Raw genomic sequence first — 13,344 nt, forward strand, 5'->3', positions numbered from 1 at the left:
CTTTTCTAGGCTTTTCTGATACCTTAAGACATATGCACAAAATAAATTGATATGAAGCACAGACACCCACAGCCACAGTTCAAAGCTATGATGGCTTAGTGCTGAGGGGCACTGTAGGTCCCAGGGAAGGAGCTTGGAGGGGCTGCTATTGCTGCTTGGGTTCCTGCTGCCTCTGTAATGGCTTGCTGCAACCCAAATGCCAAATGCTATTTTTGCTTTTTACCTATGTGTGTGTGTGTGTTCAAAGAAAAAATCTTTGAACTTCCTTCAGTTATCAAAAACAGGTGCTAATGTAGCTCTCTCATAAAGGTGATGTGGTATAGCCACGACCTTTGGAAAAGCAGAGGTATGGTATCTGTATTGAGAACTGTGCATTTAACACCTAACGGTGTTATATGTTAGCTATTGTCCTCATTAGTAGTACTGTTTTGCCTGAGTAGAAAAAAGCTCTTGGGAGGATTCTCTTAAATTTTAATCTATTTCTATTTCTGCTCTAAATTCCATTTTCCTTCGCCTGCTATGTTCCCTTGGTATATCACTCATACTTTCCTTGCCCCATTCCCCATGTTTGTCTCTACATCAACAGTCTTTCTCTGAAAAACAAATTCTCCAGAGAAATTACAGGACTGTGGGAAAACTGAGTACAAGAAGAGATATTCCCTTGTTTTCTCAGGGTGTGCAAAGAGGCGTTTGATGAGGAAGCCCGGAAACTTCTGGAAGCTGTGCAAGTTAGCAACCCACACCTTATCATTAAGCGTGATTATACTGATCACAATGACGAAGATGGTTCCTGGTGGCGCTGTACCTGATTTAAAGAACCTAATGTTCTTTTAAAAAGTGAAATAAAGGCCTCAGAGTGACAAGGCTTGGGGGCTCTTAGCGTTAGATGCTTTTGCCCAGATGGTGTTTGATGTCTGTTAGATGTAGGTGAGTCATTTCTCTGTACACTATCTGTGCTACTTCACATGGGGTTTGAGAGGCTAAAATAAAGTGAAAAACATAAGCTCTGTGAAAGGTATAACATGTTTTTAATTGAATGTAGAGCTTAAGAATTCAGATGTGAGAAGCCTAGAAATGAGACTGGAGCACCAGGCCAGGGTAGATTATGTTAGAGCATCTGGTTTCCTCTCTCTCCCTTGCCCAGATGGCTTCCTTCACAGCCTCACCATCTCTGGCATGTTTTACTGGCATGTTTTGTGTTCCTGGAACCACTGGGTCTAAATCACTTGGGTGTTTCTTAGAATCCAGATTCTTGAGCCCCACATCAGACTTACTGAATCTAAATACCTGGATGAAGGTCCTAGGAACTGGCATTTTAAATTATTTCCCAGGCAGCTTTTAGGTACATTACTATTTGAGAATGGCTGGTTTCTCAATTGAAATGGGAGTCTACTTCCTCAGTGAACATTATCTGTAGCCTGTTGTGAAGATATAAGTAGATATAGGATTATTGAGATTAGACCTATTCCTCCATTTCTCATTTGACAATCCCAAATGTGAAATCTGACACAGTAACATTTTCTGTGAAAGACTGTTTAAACCTTTTCAGAACATCACTGAGGAAGGTAACTCTACTATTTTCTCTTATAAGGCTATAAAACTTTAATAGTAGAAGATAGCACTGCAAGGAAATTCACAGTCATATTATTTATGAATATATATGCATAAATATGAATATTTGAAAATTCCAAAGTCAAATTTAAATATATCATGAATTAGGGGCGCCTTGTTGGCTCAGCTGATACAGCATGTCACTCTTGATCTCCAGGTTGTGAGTCCGAACCCCATGCTGGGTGTAGAGATAACTTAAATATAACATTTTAAATATACACTGTAAATATAATATGACCTACAACAGAAGTACAAAAAGACAAATATTAGGAATGTTGTAATTTATGTTATCGATTGATGGAGAAAGGCTAAATAATCACTTCAGCATATGTTGATAAGGCATTTAACAAAATTGGTTTTTGGTCAGGTACTTATTTCAAAACATAAGGAATTTTTACCTTGTACTATTAACAGTATACTAGAACCACAGTCATCTAAATTTTGGAAACACACCTGGTGTCACTGCTATCAGATAATCCATGGGCCAGGATTGGGAGTGAAGGCAGATGGGGATCTGGAGGCAGATGGGGGCTGGGGCCGACCTTGTGCAAGTGCAGGGTCAGACACTGTCTTTAAAGTATTTATAGTCATTTATGGATATTTTGCATTAATGTTGACTTAAAAGATATTCCACTAAAATGTTTTTCTTGATTCTTGAGTCTTTCCCTATCTCCTTAAAGTTGTGCATCCCCCAAGTTACCCCCCTCATCCTAAATCCAGCCCTGGAGAATAAAGAGTTTGCAATTTCAAATAGTGTAGTTACAGGGTCAAAAAGGATAGTCAAATATTCAAATAGGGTGATCAAAATAAACTTTGGCTTTGTTGGATTTTTTTTTATTCTTTACATTTTCTTTTTTAAGTAAGTTTATTTCATAAGTTCTTATTTGTTATTATTTGAATTTGTTCTGACAGTATGCTAACTCCTTAAGTTAGATTCTTACTGATTTCTAGCCTTTTTATTATAAGTATTAAAGTATAAAGTTCCCTTAATTTATATTTTAGCTGAATTCCTATGCTTGAATACAGAGTTATTTTCAGTAGCCTTCATGTCCAAATGTTTTCTTGCAGTGGGACTTTTTTTCTGTGATCCATATGTCAAATAGAAGTATTTGTAATTTCCAGACTTAAGGGTTTTTAAAGTTATCTTTGTTGGGGTGCCTGGGTGGCTCATTTAAGTGTCTGCTTTCTGCTCAGGTCATGATCCTGGGGTCCTGGGGTTCTGGGATCTAGCCAGGCATCACAGTGGGTTCCCTGCTCGGCAGGAGACCTGCTTCTCCTTCCCCTCCCCTTTGGGATTATCTTTTAATCATACGGAACATTTGCACTGCTAGCTCACAAGAATTATTTACATTGCTATCAGTTTTCTACAAAATAATCTCTATACCCTTAGTTGTCAATCTCCTGATCAAATAGCAAATCAAGAGTCAAAGAACTGTTAAATTTTTTAATATGCCTCAGTTTATCTTTTTAAGAGCTTATTTGAGGGGGAAATTAATTTGAACTATGTAGCATCAAAGAAAGTGGCTGGAAGGGCTCCACCCAAAAACAGAAGGAAGTCTTAGAAAGATGTGAAAGCAAAAAAATTATTTGAATGGCAATAGCTTAAGCATTATAAGCTTTCTTGGAAAAGGCCAGTTGGCTATTTGTGATTGGTTGTCCTTAGGTTTCGATTTAACTTTGAGACATTTACAGATTTATGTTTTGATTTGCTTGGATATTGTCATGAGCATGTTATGAAGGCGCACACAGGAGTCTTTCCACAGTCTTAAAGTTAACATAATTACAAAGCAGGTTCAGGATTCCAAACTCAGTGACATTTCACCATGTGATTAACGGGCTTCTTATAAGGCACACAAAGTAATGCACAAGACAAGTCCTACAACAAACTAAATAGAACAGGGGGTAGGAGGTTAACAAACCAAATGTGAAATCATAACATTGTTAAGTCCTTGGCCCCATGTAAGTGGGCTCTCAGGACTCACTGCTTATGTTCAAGGGGTGAAGAATCCCTGTTCTTTGCAGAGATCAATCAGGCAGAGCCTTCTGTAGTCGCTGCCTTTGAGAAGTAGTCAGGCATAAAACAGTCAGTGCTTGGAGAGTCTTAACAGTTTGCTGCAAAAATCCTACTTTGCTAAAGGATTAACAAAGTCAGTCTTGGGCCCCCACTGTTTCTGTGAGTTATAAATTGAGTGTGTCATCAGCTGGTGCTGATGTTTCTGTGGGTTATAAGTTGAGTGTGTCATCAGCTGGTGCTGGTCTTGGTGGTATCTGGTCTCAGCTGAAATGCCCTAGGTGCTTGTGTCACTGCTTAACACAAACCACTGCTCAGTACGAGTGATGGCATCTTGCTCGCTATAGTAGGCTGCTATGATATCAGAAGCATTATGATTTTCATACTTGAGTTACCTTTAACATGGAGGCTAAGAAATATTTATGTCTCACTATCACCTCTGAATCTTGGTCTAGGAGCTAATGAACTTTAGGGAGGGAGGTGTAGAAAAAGGACAACAGTCTTTACCCAACCATGCTACTGTTGTTTATAATATATTTCAGTCTTCAAGCTTCCTGTCTCACAGCTCTAGAAATCTCCTAAGAAAACCTTTGGAAATTTCTAAGCGGGAAGATCAATGGGCTTATCTTTGTCATACTATTTGGTCTTCTGTTCTCAGTTCCTGAAATTGCCTCAGAGCTATAAAGATGAAATGGGTGTCTTATTATTCATAACGAGCCTCTTCCAATGACAAGTTTATGTTAATGAGGTGACCTTTGGAAATCCCCTGAGGATGAGGGCCAGGCTGCCTGGGGAGCCAACCTTGATCTGAAGGTTAGAATTTTCAGTCACAGCACCTGATGGGGGGTGGTGTTGGTGGGGTGGGGGGGACTGTTGTAGGTTGAATCCCCAATAGCCAGTGATTTAATCAATCATACCTATGTAATGGAGCCTCCATAAAAACCCAGGAGTGTTTGTAGAACTTCCAGGATGGTGAACCAGCACATTTGAACCCGCTAGTCCCCAAACTCCATGGGACAGAAGCTCCTGCTTTTAGGGACCTTGCCTTACATATCTCTTCATCTGGCTATTCATATACTTCTTCTGTTGTATTGTAATAATCCAGTAATAGTGATGTCGAGAACAAAGGGAAATTAAACTTCCTTACAACTTACAGCCCATTGACAAGTAATTGGTACAGGCAGAGTGATCTTCCTCATTGCTTAGCTGCCTCAATGTTAATACTGTGTTAGAGGCAAAAGGCAACCATAGCTTAACACTTGACATTAGCTTGACCTCCAGGATCCCATAAAAATCCCTTTGGAAACTTCCTTTATCTCTACCTTGCCCCCTCACTCCCAAGATATGTTAGCAGTCATCCTCCAAGCATATGGCCCACTGATAAACTTCTGAAGGGTCTCATGATTAGTTTTACTAGATAGTAATAAATGACCTTTTCCTAACAACAGCTAGCCCTCCAAGGTCCCAGAAACCTTGCTATCCCCAACCACCTCCTTACTTGAAAGTATATAATCGGCCATTCCTCACAACCCAATGCTGCTCTTTCTGCCCACAGTTCCTGTCTTTGGGCTTTAATAAAAACACCCTTTTTGCACCAAAGATGTGTCAAGAATTCTTTCTTGACTCTTCAGTCCCGAACCCCAGCATTTCATATCCGTAAGTATACTGATTTCCTGAGTCTGTGAGCCACTCCAGCAAGTTAATCGAACCCAAGGAGGGGGTGTTACCAAACAGTATTTGATGTTACCAAACTATCACAGGCACTAACCCAGAAGAGGAATGGGTGAGGCTCAGCCCACTGCTACACCCAGCTGGTCCCTTACAGGGAATCCCAAGGGGGCTGCACACATTGAAAGCATGGTTCCTGACTGGGTTTGCCAACACTGTTGTTGAACAAACTCTGATAAACTTGTCCTAAGATAAGTCAGTAACTCAAGAAACAGGGGTTAAGAAGAGAAAGGGAGAAATTTATTTTGGGTGGCAGCACCTGAAGGAGGTGACGGGCTCAAGCCGTTAACAACTACCTCTCCCAACAGTAAGATAGACACCTAGAGTTTTGCAGACATTTTCGGGGTTGGGGTGTACCTGAAAGAGAGCAGGCAGAAAGCATGTGATCAAGGGTGGGGGTCAGTATATGTTCAGCCCATGATCTTGGGCAGTGAAGGGGACGTGTGGTATGTGATCCTCTAGGCATGCCATTACTATCAGGGGTTTTCTGGTCTGGCCATTGGAATGTTCCAGTTATTGTCAGTACCTCAGAAAGTGCAATAAGAAATAATTGTTGGGGTCTATAATTGAGGAAGAGGGTCGCTAACAGATTGTAATTTATGTTCAAAGCGTAGATTAACAACCTGGACTTCGAATTGGCATCTGATATGGGGGCAGTCTTGTGGGACTCCGTTCTTACTAACCTGTGGAATGTGATGCTATTTCTAGGTAGGTAGTGTCCGAATTGAGTGAATTTATAGGATAGTCAGTCAATGTCTCAGGAGAATTAATAAGTGGCATGGGAAAAACATGTGGTACCTTAACATGGTCAATATACTTTTTTTTTTCCTTTAGATTTTATTTATTTGATAGAGACGGTGAGAGAGTGAACACAAGCAGGGGGAGTGGGAGAGGGAGAAGCAGGCTTCCCGCTGAGTGGGAAGCCTGATGCAGGGCTTGATCCCAGAACCCTTTCTGGGATCATGACCTGAGCCGAAGACAGATGCTTAATGACTAAGCCACCCAGACACCCCAGTATACTTCTTTAGGAGTGAAAGAGATAAGGGAAAACTAGATTGAAAAGATATGTTCTTTCCAGGCTAATTAGTATAGCTTATTTTAGGTCATCATTTCCTGTCTAGTCTCTCGGCTTCTCCCTTATTGCATTCTACTCTGTCTTCTACACCAAAGTAGCTTTCTTTAAAAACAAAACAGAAAACTATTTTCAAGTCTCTTTTCCCTCTCCTTCCTCCTCTACTGCTTTACATTCAGTTTCAGCTCTCAACCCCCAAACAGTGTAAACCATTGACAATGTTATTTCAAACCGAATACTGTGTTCAGTTTATCATTTTTCCCCACTGCCTTTTGCACATGTCATTCCCTCTAATATTTTTGTCTTCACTCCTTCTTAATCATAGGTCCTTTACCAGAAGATAAGATCTAAGAATAGATTAAAAGGAGGAAACTAGCAGGTTCCATTATACCAATAGGAAGAAGAAAGACCATGAACTCACATATTGTTAATATTTTTGTCTTTCAGATGTAATCGTTTAAAAAGATGTTTAAAAGATATAATTGTTTAATTAAACAGCCCTCTTTCCTATTTGTCTTCACCTCAGAATCTTCAATACCTAGGTCAGTGCCTGCCCTATCAGAAGTGCCCAATAAGCATTTGTTGAATAAATGAAAGGGTATGTGAATCATGTGAGGGCTGGATCAAATTCTCCTTATTTAAAAGGCAGCATAATTTGGGCACTTGGGGGCTCAGTTAAATGACTGATTCTTGGTTTTGGCTCAAGTCATGATTTCAGGGGTCCTAGAATTGAGCCCTGCACTGGGTTCTCAGCTTGAAGATTCCTTCTCTCTGCCTCTCCCCGCCACTCACACACTCATGCACTCTCTCCAAAATAAATTTTTAACAATAACAAAAAGCAGTGTTTTTGTTCCACTTTCCAATATGTCACTCTCCCTTCTCACCAAACAACACAGTGATTTCTTCTCAATTCCCTGAATGTTGCAAGTTTTTCACCACCAGTCCTTTGCACTGGTGATCCGCTCTGTCTCCTCAGCTCTTCCACAGGGCTGACTCAGCCATCTTTGCACTGCAGTTTAAATATCCCTTGTCAAGGATTTGGTTAAGTACTGTTATCTGAAATACCACTGCCTGCCCCCTTTTACTAACAGATCATAGGTGTTTTTTTTTTTTCCTACAGCTTCTCAAAGATTTTCTTATCGTCTGTTTTCATTAACACAGTGTAAGTTAAGCAAGGGCAGGAACTATGGCTCTTTCCTTCACTGTTGTATTTCCAGCCCACAACACAGTGTCACCCAGTGTGAGCTCTGAACAAACAAACGAATGAATGAATGAAAGCAAAAATATCCCACTACTCCTGAAGGCAGCTGTATTACTTGCCAACTTACTAGCAACTCCGTGAAATTGTGACCCCCACAGTTTGGGAATGCCCAGCTTTTAGGAAACAACTGGATTTGCAGTCTCTGCATCCCTCTGTAGCCCCTGAATTCCAACTCTGTTGGGGAGGAGGGCACTTATTTCCAGTTGGCTTTTGTGAATTACTAAGTGCGATGAATTTGCCCTCAGGTCCTGGGACGAAGCCTGGAAGGGCCAGGAGATTCCTGCGGAGTGTCTGCTGTTGTGGTGGAGAGGGGAGGCAAGCTCAGCAGGGTAGGGAAGGCAGAGCAGAGTGCACAGATGAGACAGGGGCCCAGAACTGTTGGAGGGCGTAGCTTTTGGTGACTCAGGGCGCGGGGACCGTCCTGATCAGGCTTGCAGGGAGCAGGAGTTGCAGCCTGTGTAGTCCACTCCTGGAGCTTGTGTCCCTGAGATAGACGCTCTCAGAACCTGGCTTGGGGTGCACAGTTCACAGCATGGATGTTCTTGGAAAAGAAGGACCCCAACCTTGGCCTCCAAAGACAGACAAAACAGGACCCCGGACAGCGCTTAGAGGCCACAAAGGCAGGGCTTGCGTTACTTTGGGTTCCCAGATCTTTTCCACTGGGGCAATTTTGCCACTCATAATAAAGCTGAGATCCCAATCTGTGGGGCCACTATCCTAAAGTTGGGCAGAAATGGATTTCCCAAAAATGGACACCTGTTATTCACCAAAAAAATATAAATTTCTTTGAAACAAGAGGAACATAAAGAACAGTCTTTTGGTCATATTATTTGAATAAATCAGGGGATACTAATAGATTTGAAAAGTACAAAGGTGGTAGCCAGGGGCTGGAGGGAATGTGGAGTTAATGGGTACAGTCTCAGGTTTGCTAGATGAAAATAATTCTAACTGAATAGAAAATAATTCTAACCAATAATTCTATTGGTTTCACAATGTGAATATACTCAATGCTACTGTAAAGAGAAACTTTTTTTTTAAGGTTTTTATTTATTTTTTGGACAGACAGAGATCACAAGTAGGCAGACACCCAGAGAGGCGGTGGCGGGGGGGGGGGGGGAAGCTCCCCACTAAGCAGAGAGCCTGATGTGGGTCTTGACCCCAGGACCCTGGGATCATGACCTGAGCAGAAGGCAGAGGCTTTAACCCACTGAGCCACTCAGGTGCCCCAAGAGAAACTCTTATTTTCATTTACTTCAAATGCAATATTCTGAATACTACACTACTTCTGGCACTTCTGGTCACCACATGCATACGCATCCAGCAATTCTCCAACACCAGCTGGGTGTCCTACAATTCAACCCAGTCCTGACACGATCCACCTGGAGAGAGCCTCAGATCCCACAGGTTGAAAGCTCAGTCCTGTACCACTGCTCCCCCACCCCCACCAGATTGTGCTTCCGATCCACCAGCTATGAAACAGAGGTTCCCCAGACCCTCTTTTCAGGTTTGATTAATTTGTTAGAATGGCTCACAAAACTAAGGAAAACATTTTACATATTAGAGTACCAGTTTGTTACAAAATGATGTAACTCAGAAACAACCAGATGGAAGACATGCTGAGGGCAAGGAATGCGGAAAGGGGGCAGAGCTTACATGCTCTTCCTGAGCAAGACTGCTACTCTCCCTAGCACCAGCTCATTCACCAGCCTGGAGGCTCTCCAAACCCAGGATTTTTGTGGAGGCTTCATTATATATGTGTGATTGATTAAATCACTGGCCTTGGTGATTGAACTCAATCTCCAGTCTCTATCCTTTCCAGAGAGGTGGGGGTGGATGGGGCTGGAAGTTCCAACCCTCTAAGCAAGAGGTTGGTTCCCTTGGCAACCAGCCACCATCCTAGGGTGCTTTCCAAAAGTTGCACATTAACATAAACTTAGGTGTGGTTGTATGGGGAGGACACTCCTTTCACCTTTGTGGTCCTGGAGCTATTTCAGGAATCCATGACAAAAGACTAAATATTAAAAGATGCTCCCATTTTTCTTACTCTCTTGGAATGCCAAGGATTTTAAGAGCTATGAAACAGAAATCTTGGACCAACACCAAAATATAGAATAAACCACAATATCACAACTACTCAACTATATACCTAAAAATGTTAAAAGTGGCAAATTTTATGTATTTTTACCACAACTTTAAAAATTACCAAGGGAAAAAAAAAGTGCCCAAGCTGCAGAGTGACTGGGAAGCTCCCTCCTCACTGTCAAGGAGCTTGTGGCATAGTATAGAGCCACGGGATCACTCCATGTGTCTGGATGGCTGGCCCAGAAGTCAGTCCCTGGAGATACTGGAAACAGAGTCAGGGTCCCATTCCACAGGCATTGGTGCTGCCTCTAGAGCTAGTCCCCCGACCTTCCCATTAGGAAGGATGGGGATCTCATTCAGTTGACTCTCCTTTCTACCCTGAGGAATTGGGGACCTTCATGGCAGTTCCTTTCTGTTCTCCAACTCTTCCTTTGCAGAGATTATTATTGTTACTAGAGAAGAGTGATTTTCTTTTTCTTGAAATGTCATCTTCATTCCCTGATAGTAGATAGATTTCTTTTTTTTTTTCATCTTGAAGCTTCTCTACTTACTAAATCCCATACTGCAGCCTGTGCGATACTCCATAAGGAATGCCTCTGCACCCCCTTGCCTGGCTCTCCTTACTTTGATGTACCCATCCCTGTCCAGCAGTATTCACATCTTCATTAATTATTAAGATCTGCTATAGTTTGTTGCCAGTAGGTTGTAAAGGAGTGAAAAATAGTATTAGCATTCTTTTTCATTGACACCTGGGGGACAGCTGTAAACATAAAATACTCAACCATTACCATTTTGCAATTTCAAGTATGATAATTATTACTTTAAAATATTTCAAAATGAGGGGTACCTGGGTAGCTCAGTCGGTTGAGCATCCAACTCTTGATCTCAGCTTAGGTCTTGATCTCAGGGTTGTGCTCCACAGTGGGCGTGGAACCTACTTAAAAAAAATTTTCAAAATAAGTAGCCAGACCATGAGTGTCAGAACTTAAAACAACCATGTATGTTAGACCTCTTCATTGTAATTTAGCAGGGCAGAAATTCAGGTGGCCTGGGGACCCCATATGCAACCAGCAGTTTTGTTGCGACTGAGCCCTTAAGCTATGGGGTTTGTACTAACTCTGGGCAACTAGTGTCAGAAGTTAGTTGAGTTGTAGGATATCCCGTTGGTGTGAAAGAATTGAGAACTGTTGTTAGAAAATGACACACCATCTCCCCTTGATTACTACAATAGCCTCCTAGCCAACTACAAATTTAGGAATTCCCACAACGCCCTCAGTTTCCATAATTCAGTAGAAAGACCTACAGAACTCAGTAAAGTGCTATACTTATGATTCGTTTATTATAATGAATGCAAATAAACAACCAAATGAAGGGGTACCTAAGGCATATTCAGGGAGTAGGTCTGCGGCTTCCTTACGCCCTCTAGGCAAGTGACTGTCCCAGCACATCCACGTGTTCACCAAACAAGAAGTTCCCTGAACTCTGTTGTTAAGTGTTTTCATATGAGCTTTCACTGCAGGGGCATGATTAATTAAATCACTGGCCATGGTGATTGAACCCAATCTTCAGGCCATTTTCCCCTTTCCAGAGTCACGTTCTAACCCTCTAATCACATGGCTCTTTCATCTAGTGACCAGCCACCATCCTGAAGCTATTTAGGGGCCCCTCTAGGATTTACCCCATTAGCATAAACTCAGATATGGTGGAAAGGGTTTATGAGTAACAAAAAACATTTCTATTGCTTAGGAAATTCCAAGGGTTTTTAGACAAAGATTAAGTATGTTTTTTATTATACCCCAGGCCACCCCCTAGTCTTTGATCTCATGGATCCCTTATAGCAAAAAGATCATATCTGTCTGAACGTAACAGATAACAGCAGCATTTGGAAGAGTCAATGTGGGTAGAGATAAGAGCCTTCTAACGCAATTTCCCAATACATCTGACCATCAGTATCAGTATTATAATTTTACCAACAATGTAGATATAAGACCATATTTCATTATGATAAACATAATCTGAAAAATAAAAGTCAAAAGATATCAGCCTATTACTAGAGTTCCATTCAGTCCAGGCCATCATATTGTATGAAAGTATCTCCCAGGATGAGGCCACTCATGTTCACAGGCTTCCATTTGATCTCTGCAGTTTCCAAAAGCAGGTGTGGCTTCAGCACCATAGCACTACATAGCTTCACTCTTTCTGGCATCTGGTATAATTCAGCTAAGAGACAGTATCATCTCCTGTTTTGAGCCTCTTTCTAAGTGTTAATGAATTCGAGATTCCCTCATTATATAACTTGTTTGTTTATTTATTTGTCTAGCAGGTACTCCCCCCAGTCTACTCCCTAGAGTAGGGTTATACAGGTACAGAATGAGTGGGCTATTTTTACTACTAGACATAGCTGCATTCACTGTTAATCACGGTTTTCACAAATAGGGTAAAGGTATACTCCATCAGGTCCTTAGGAATTCCGACATAAGAATTTAAAATATAGTTAAAGTTTCTTACTTAGGAATCATCCTTGCTTCTGGAGCTTATAGCTGCAGCCTTGGTCCTGTGACCATTAGGTAAGAAAAAGAAAGTTGAGGTGATAAGGGAAATAAAGAAAAATTGTAGTCATTAGTCATCTTCCCATGGGAAGATGAATAATCATGCCATCATCCTCTTCCAGTCCTCTTCCCCAGATCCACCGGGGTGGGGGGGGGTAGTCTGTTTAGTGAGGATAATACCTTGTCTTCCTTGAGTGTGAGCATGTACTCATGAAGGCGTGTAAGCCAGCCTTCACATCTTTATCTCCCCCCGTTTCAGATGAACAATGTTTAATTGCCCATTCCAATTCTCTATCAGACTATTAGTATGAGGAAGATACCTCCCTACTTGTTTATGTGCTGTAAAGCATGTTCCTTGTTCTGAAGAAATATGACTTGGTGACCCAAACTGGTGCAGTTTCTTCTCTCATGGTTCTTTTATTGTACTCTGAATATTTGTATCTTCCACTAGGTAAGCAAAGTCTACTTCAAAGTCAATATCTACTCCTATTAAGACCCGTTGGCAGGGCGCCTGGGTGGCTCAGTTGGTTACGCGGCTGCCTTCGGCTCTGGTCATGATTCCTGGGTCGTGGGATAAAGCCTCATATTGGGATCCCTGCTCAGCAGAGAGCCTGCTTCTCTCTCTCCCTCTGCCTGCCACTCTGCTTACTTGCTTACTAAATAAAATCTTTTTTTTAAAGATTTTATTTATTTATTTGTCATAGAGAGAGAAGCGAGAGTGAGCACAGGCAGACAGAGTGGCAGGCAGAGGCAGAGGGAGAAGCAGGCTCCCTGCCAAGCAAGGAGCCCGATGTGGGACCCGATCCCAGGACGCTGGGATCATGACCTGAGCCGAAGGCAGCTGCTTAACCAACTGAGCCACCCAGGCGTCCCTAAATAAAATCTTTTAAAAAAAAGTGTGTGGGGGGAGCGCCTGGATGGCTCAGTGGGTTAAAGCCTCTGCCTTTGGCTCGGGTTGTGGTCCTGGGGTCGAGCCCCACATCGCATCGGGCTCTCTGCTCGGCGGGAGGCCTGCCTCTCCCTCTGCCTG

The 13,344-nt window shown here is 42.0% G+C and overlaps 2 protein-coding genes across 4 annotated transcripts in view; one reads left to right on the forward strand and one right to left on the reverse strand.

Moving 5' to 3' along the window:
* NLRP14 (NLR family pyrin domain containing 14) overlaps positions 1-809 on the forward strand; it is a 28,776-nt gene extending 27,967 nt beyond the window's left edge. Inside the window, exon 11 of the mRNA XM_047693536.1 lies at positions 674-809. Coding sequence (XP_047549492.1) covers positions 674-809 — 136 coding nt within the window. The remainder of the gene's footprint in view (positions 1-673) is intronic.
* The window catches only part of LOC125079293 (60S ribosomal protein L39-like), a 31,603-nt gene that overhangs the window by 11,860 nt on the left and 6,399 nt on the right, over positions 1-13,344 (reverse strand). Inside the window, exon 1 of one of the 3 annotated variants that reach the window (XM_047692799.1) lies at positions 10,613-10,653. The exons of 1 other annotated variant lie outside the window; for it this stretch is intronic. The gene's annotated coding sequence lies outside the window, so the exon portion shown is untranslated. Of the gene's footprint in view, positions 1-10,612; positions 10,654-13,344 lie in introns of those variants that run through there. One more of the 3 variants, XM_047692801.1, reaches the window with a different exon arrangement.

The sequence above is a fragment of the Lutra lutra genome, chromosome 10 (assembly GCF_902655055.1).
Source record: "Lutra lutra chromosome 10, mLutLut1.2, whole genome shotgun sequence".
NCBI classification, from domain to species: Eukaryota; Metazoa; Chordata; class Mammalia; order Carnivora; family Mustelidae; genus Lutra; species Lutra lutra.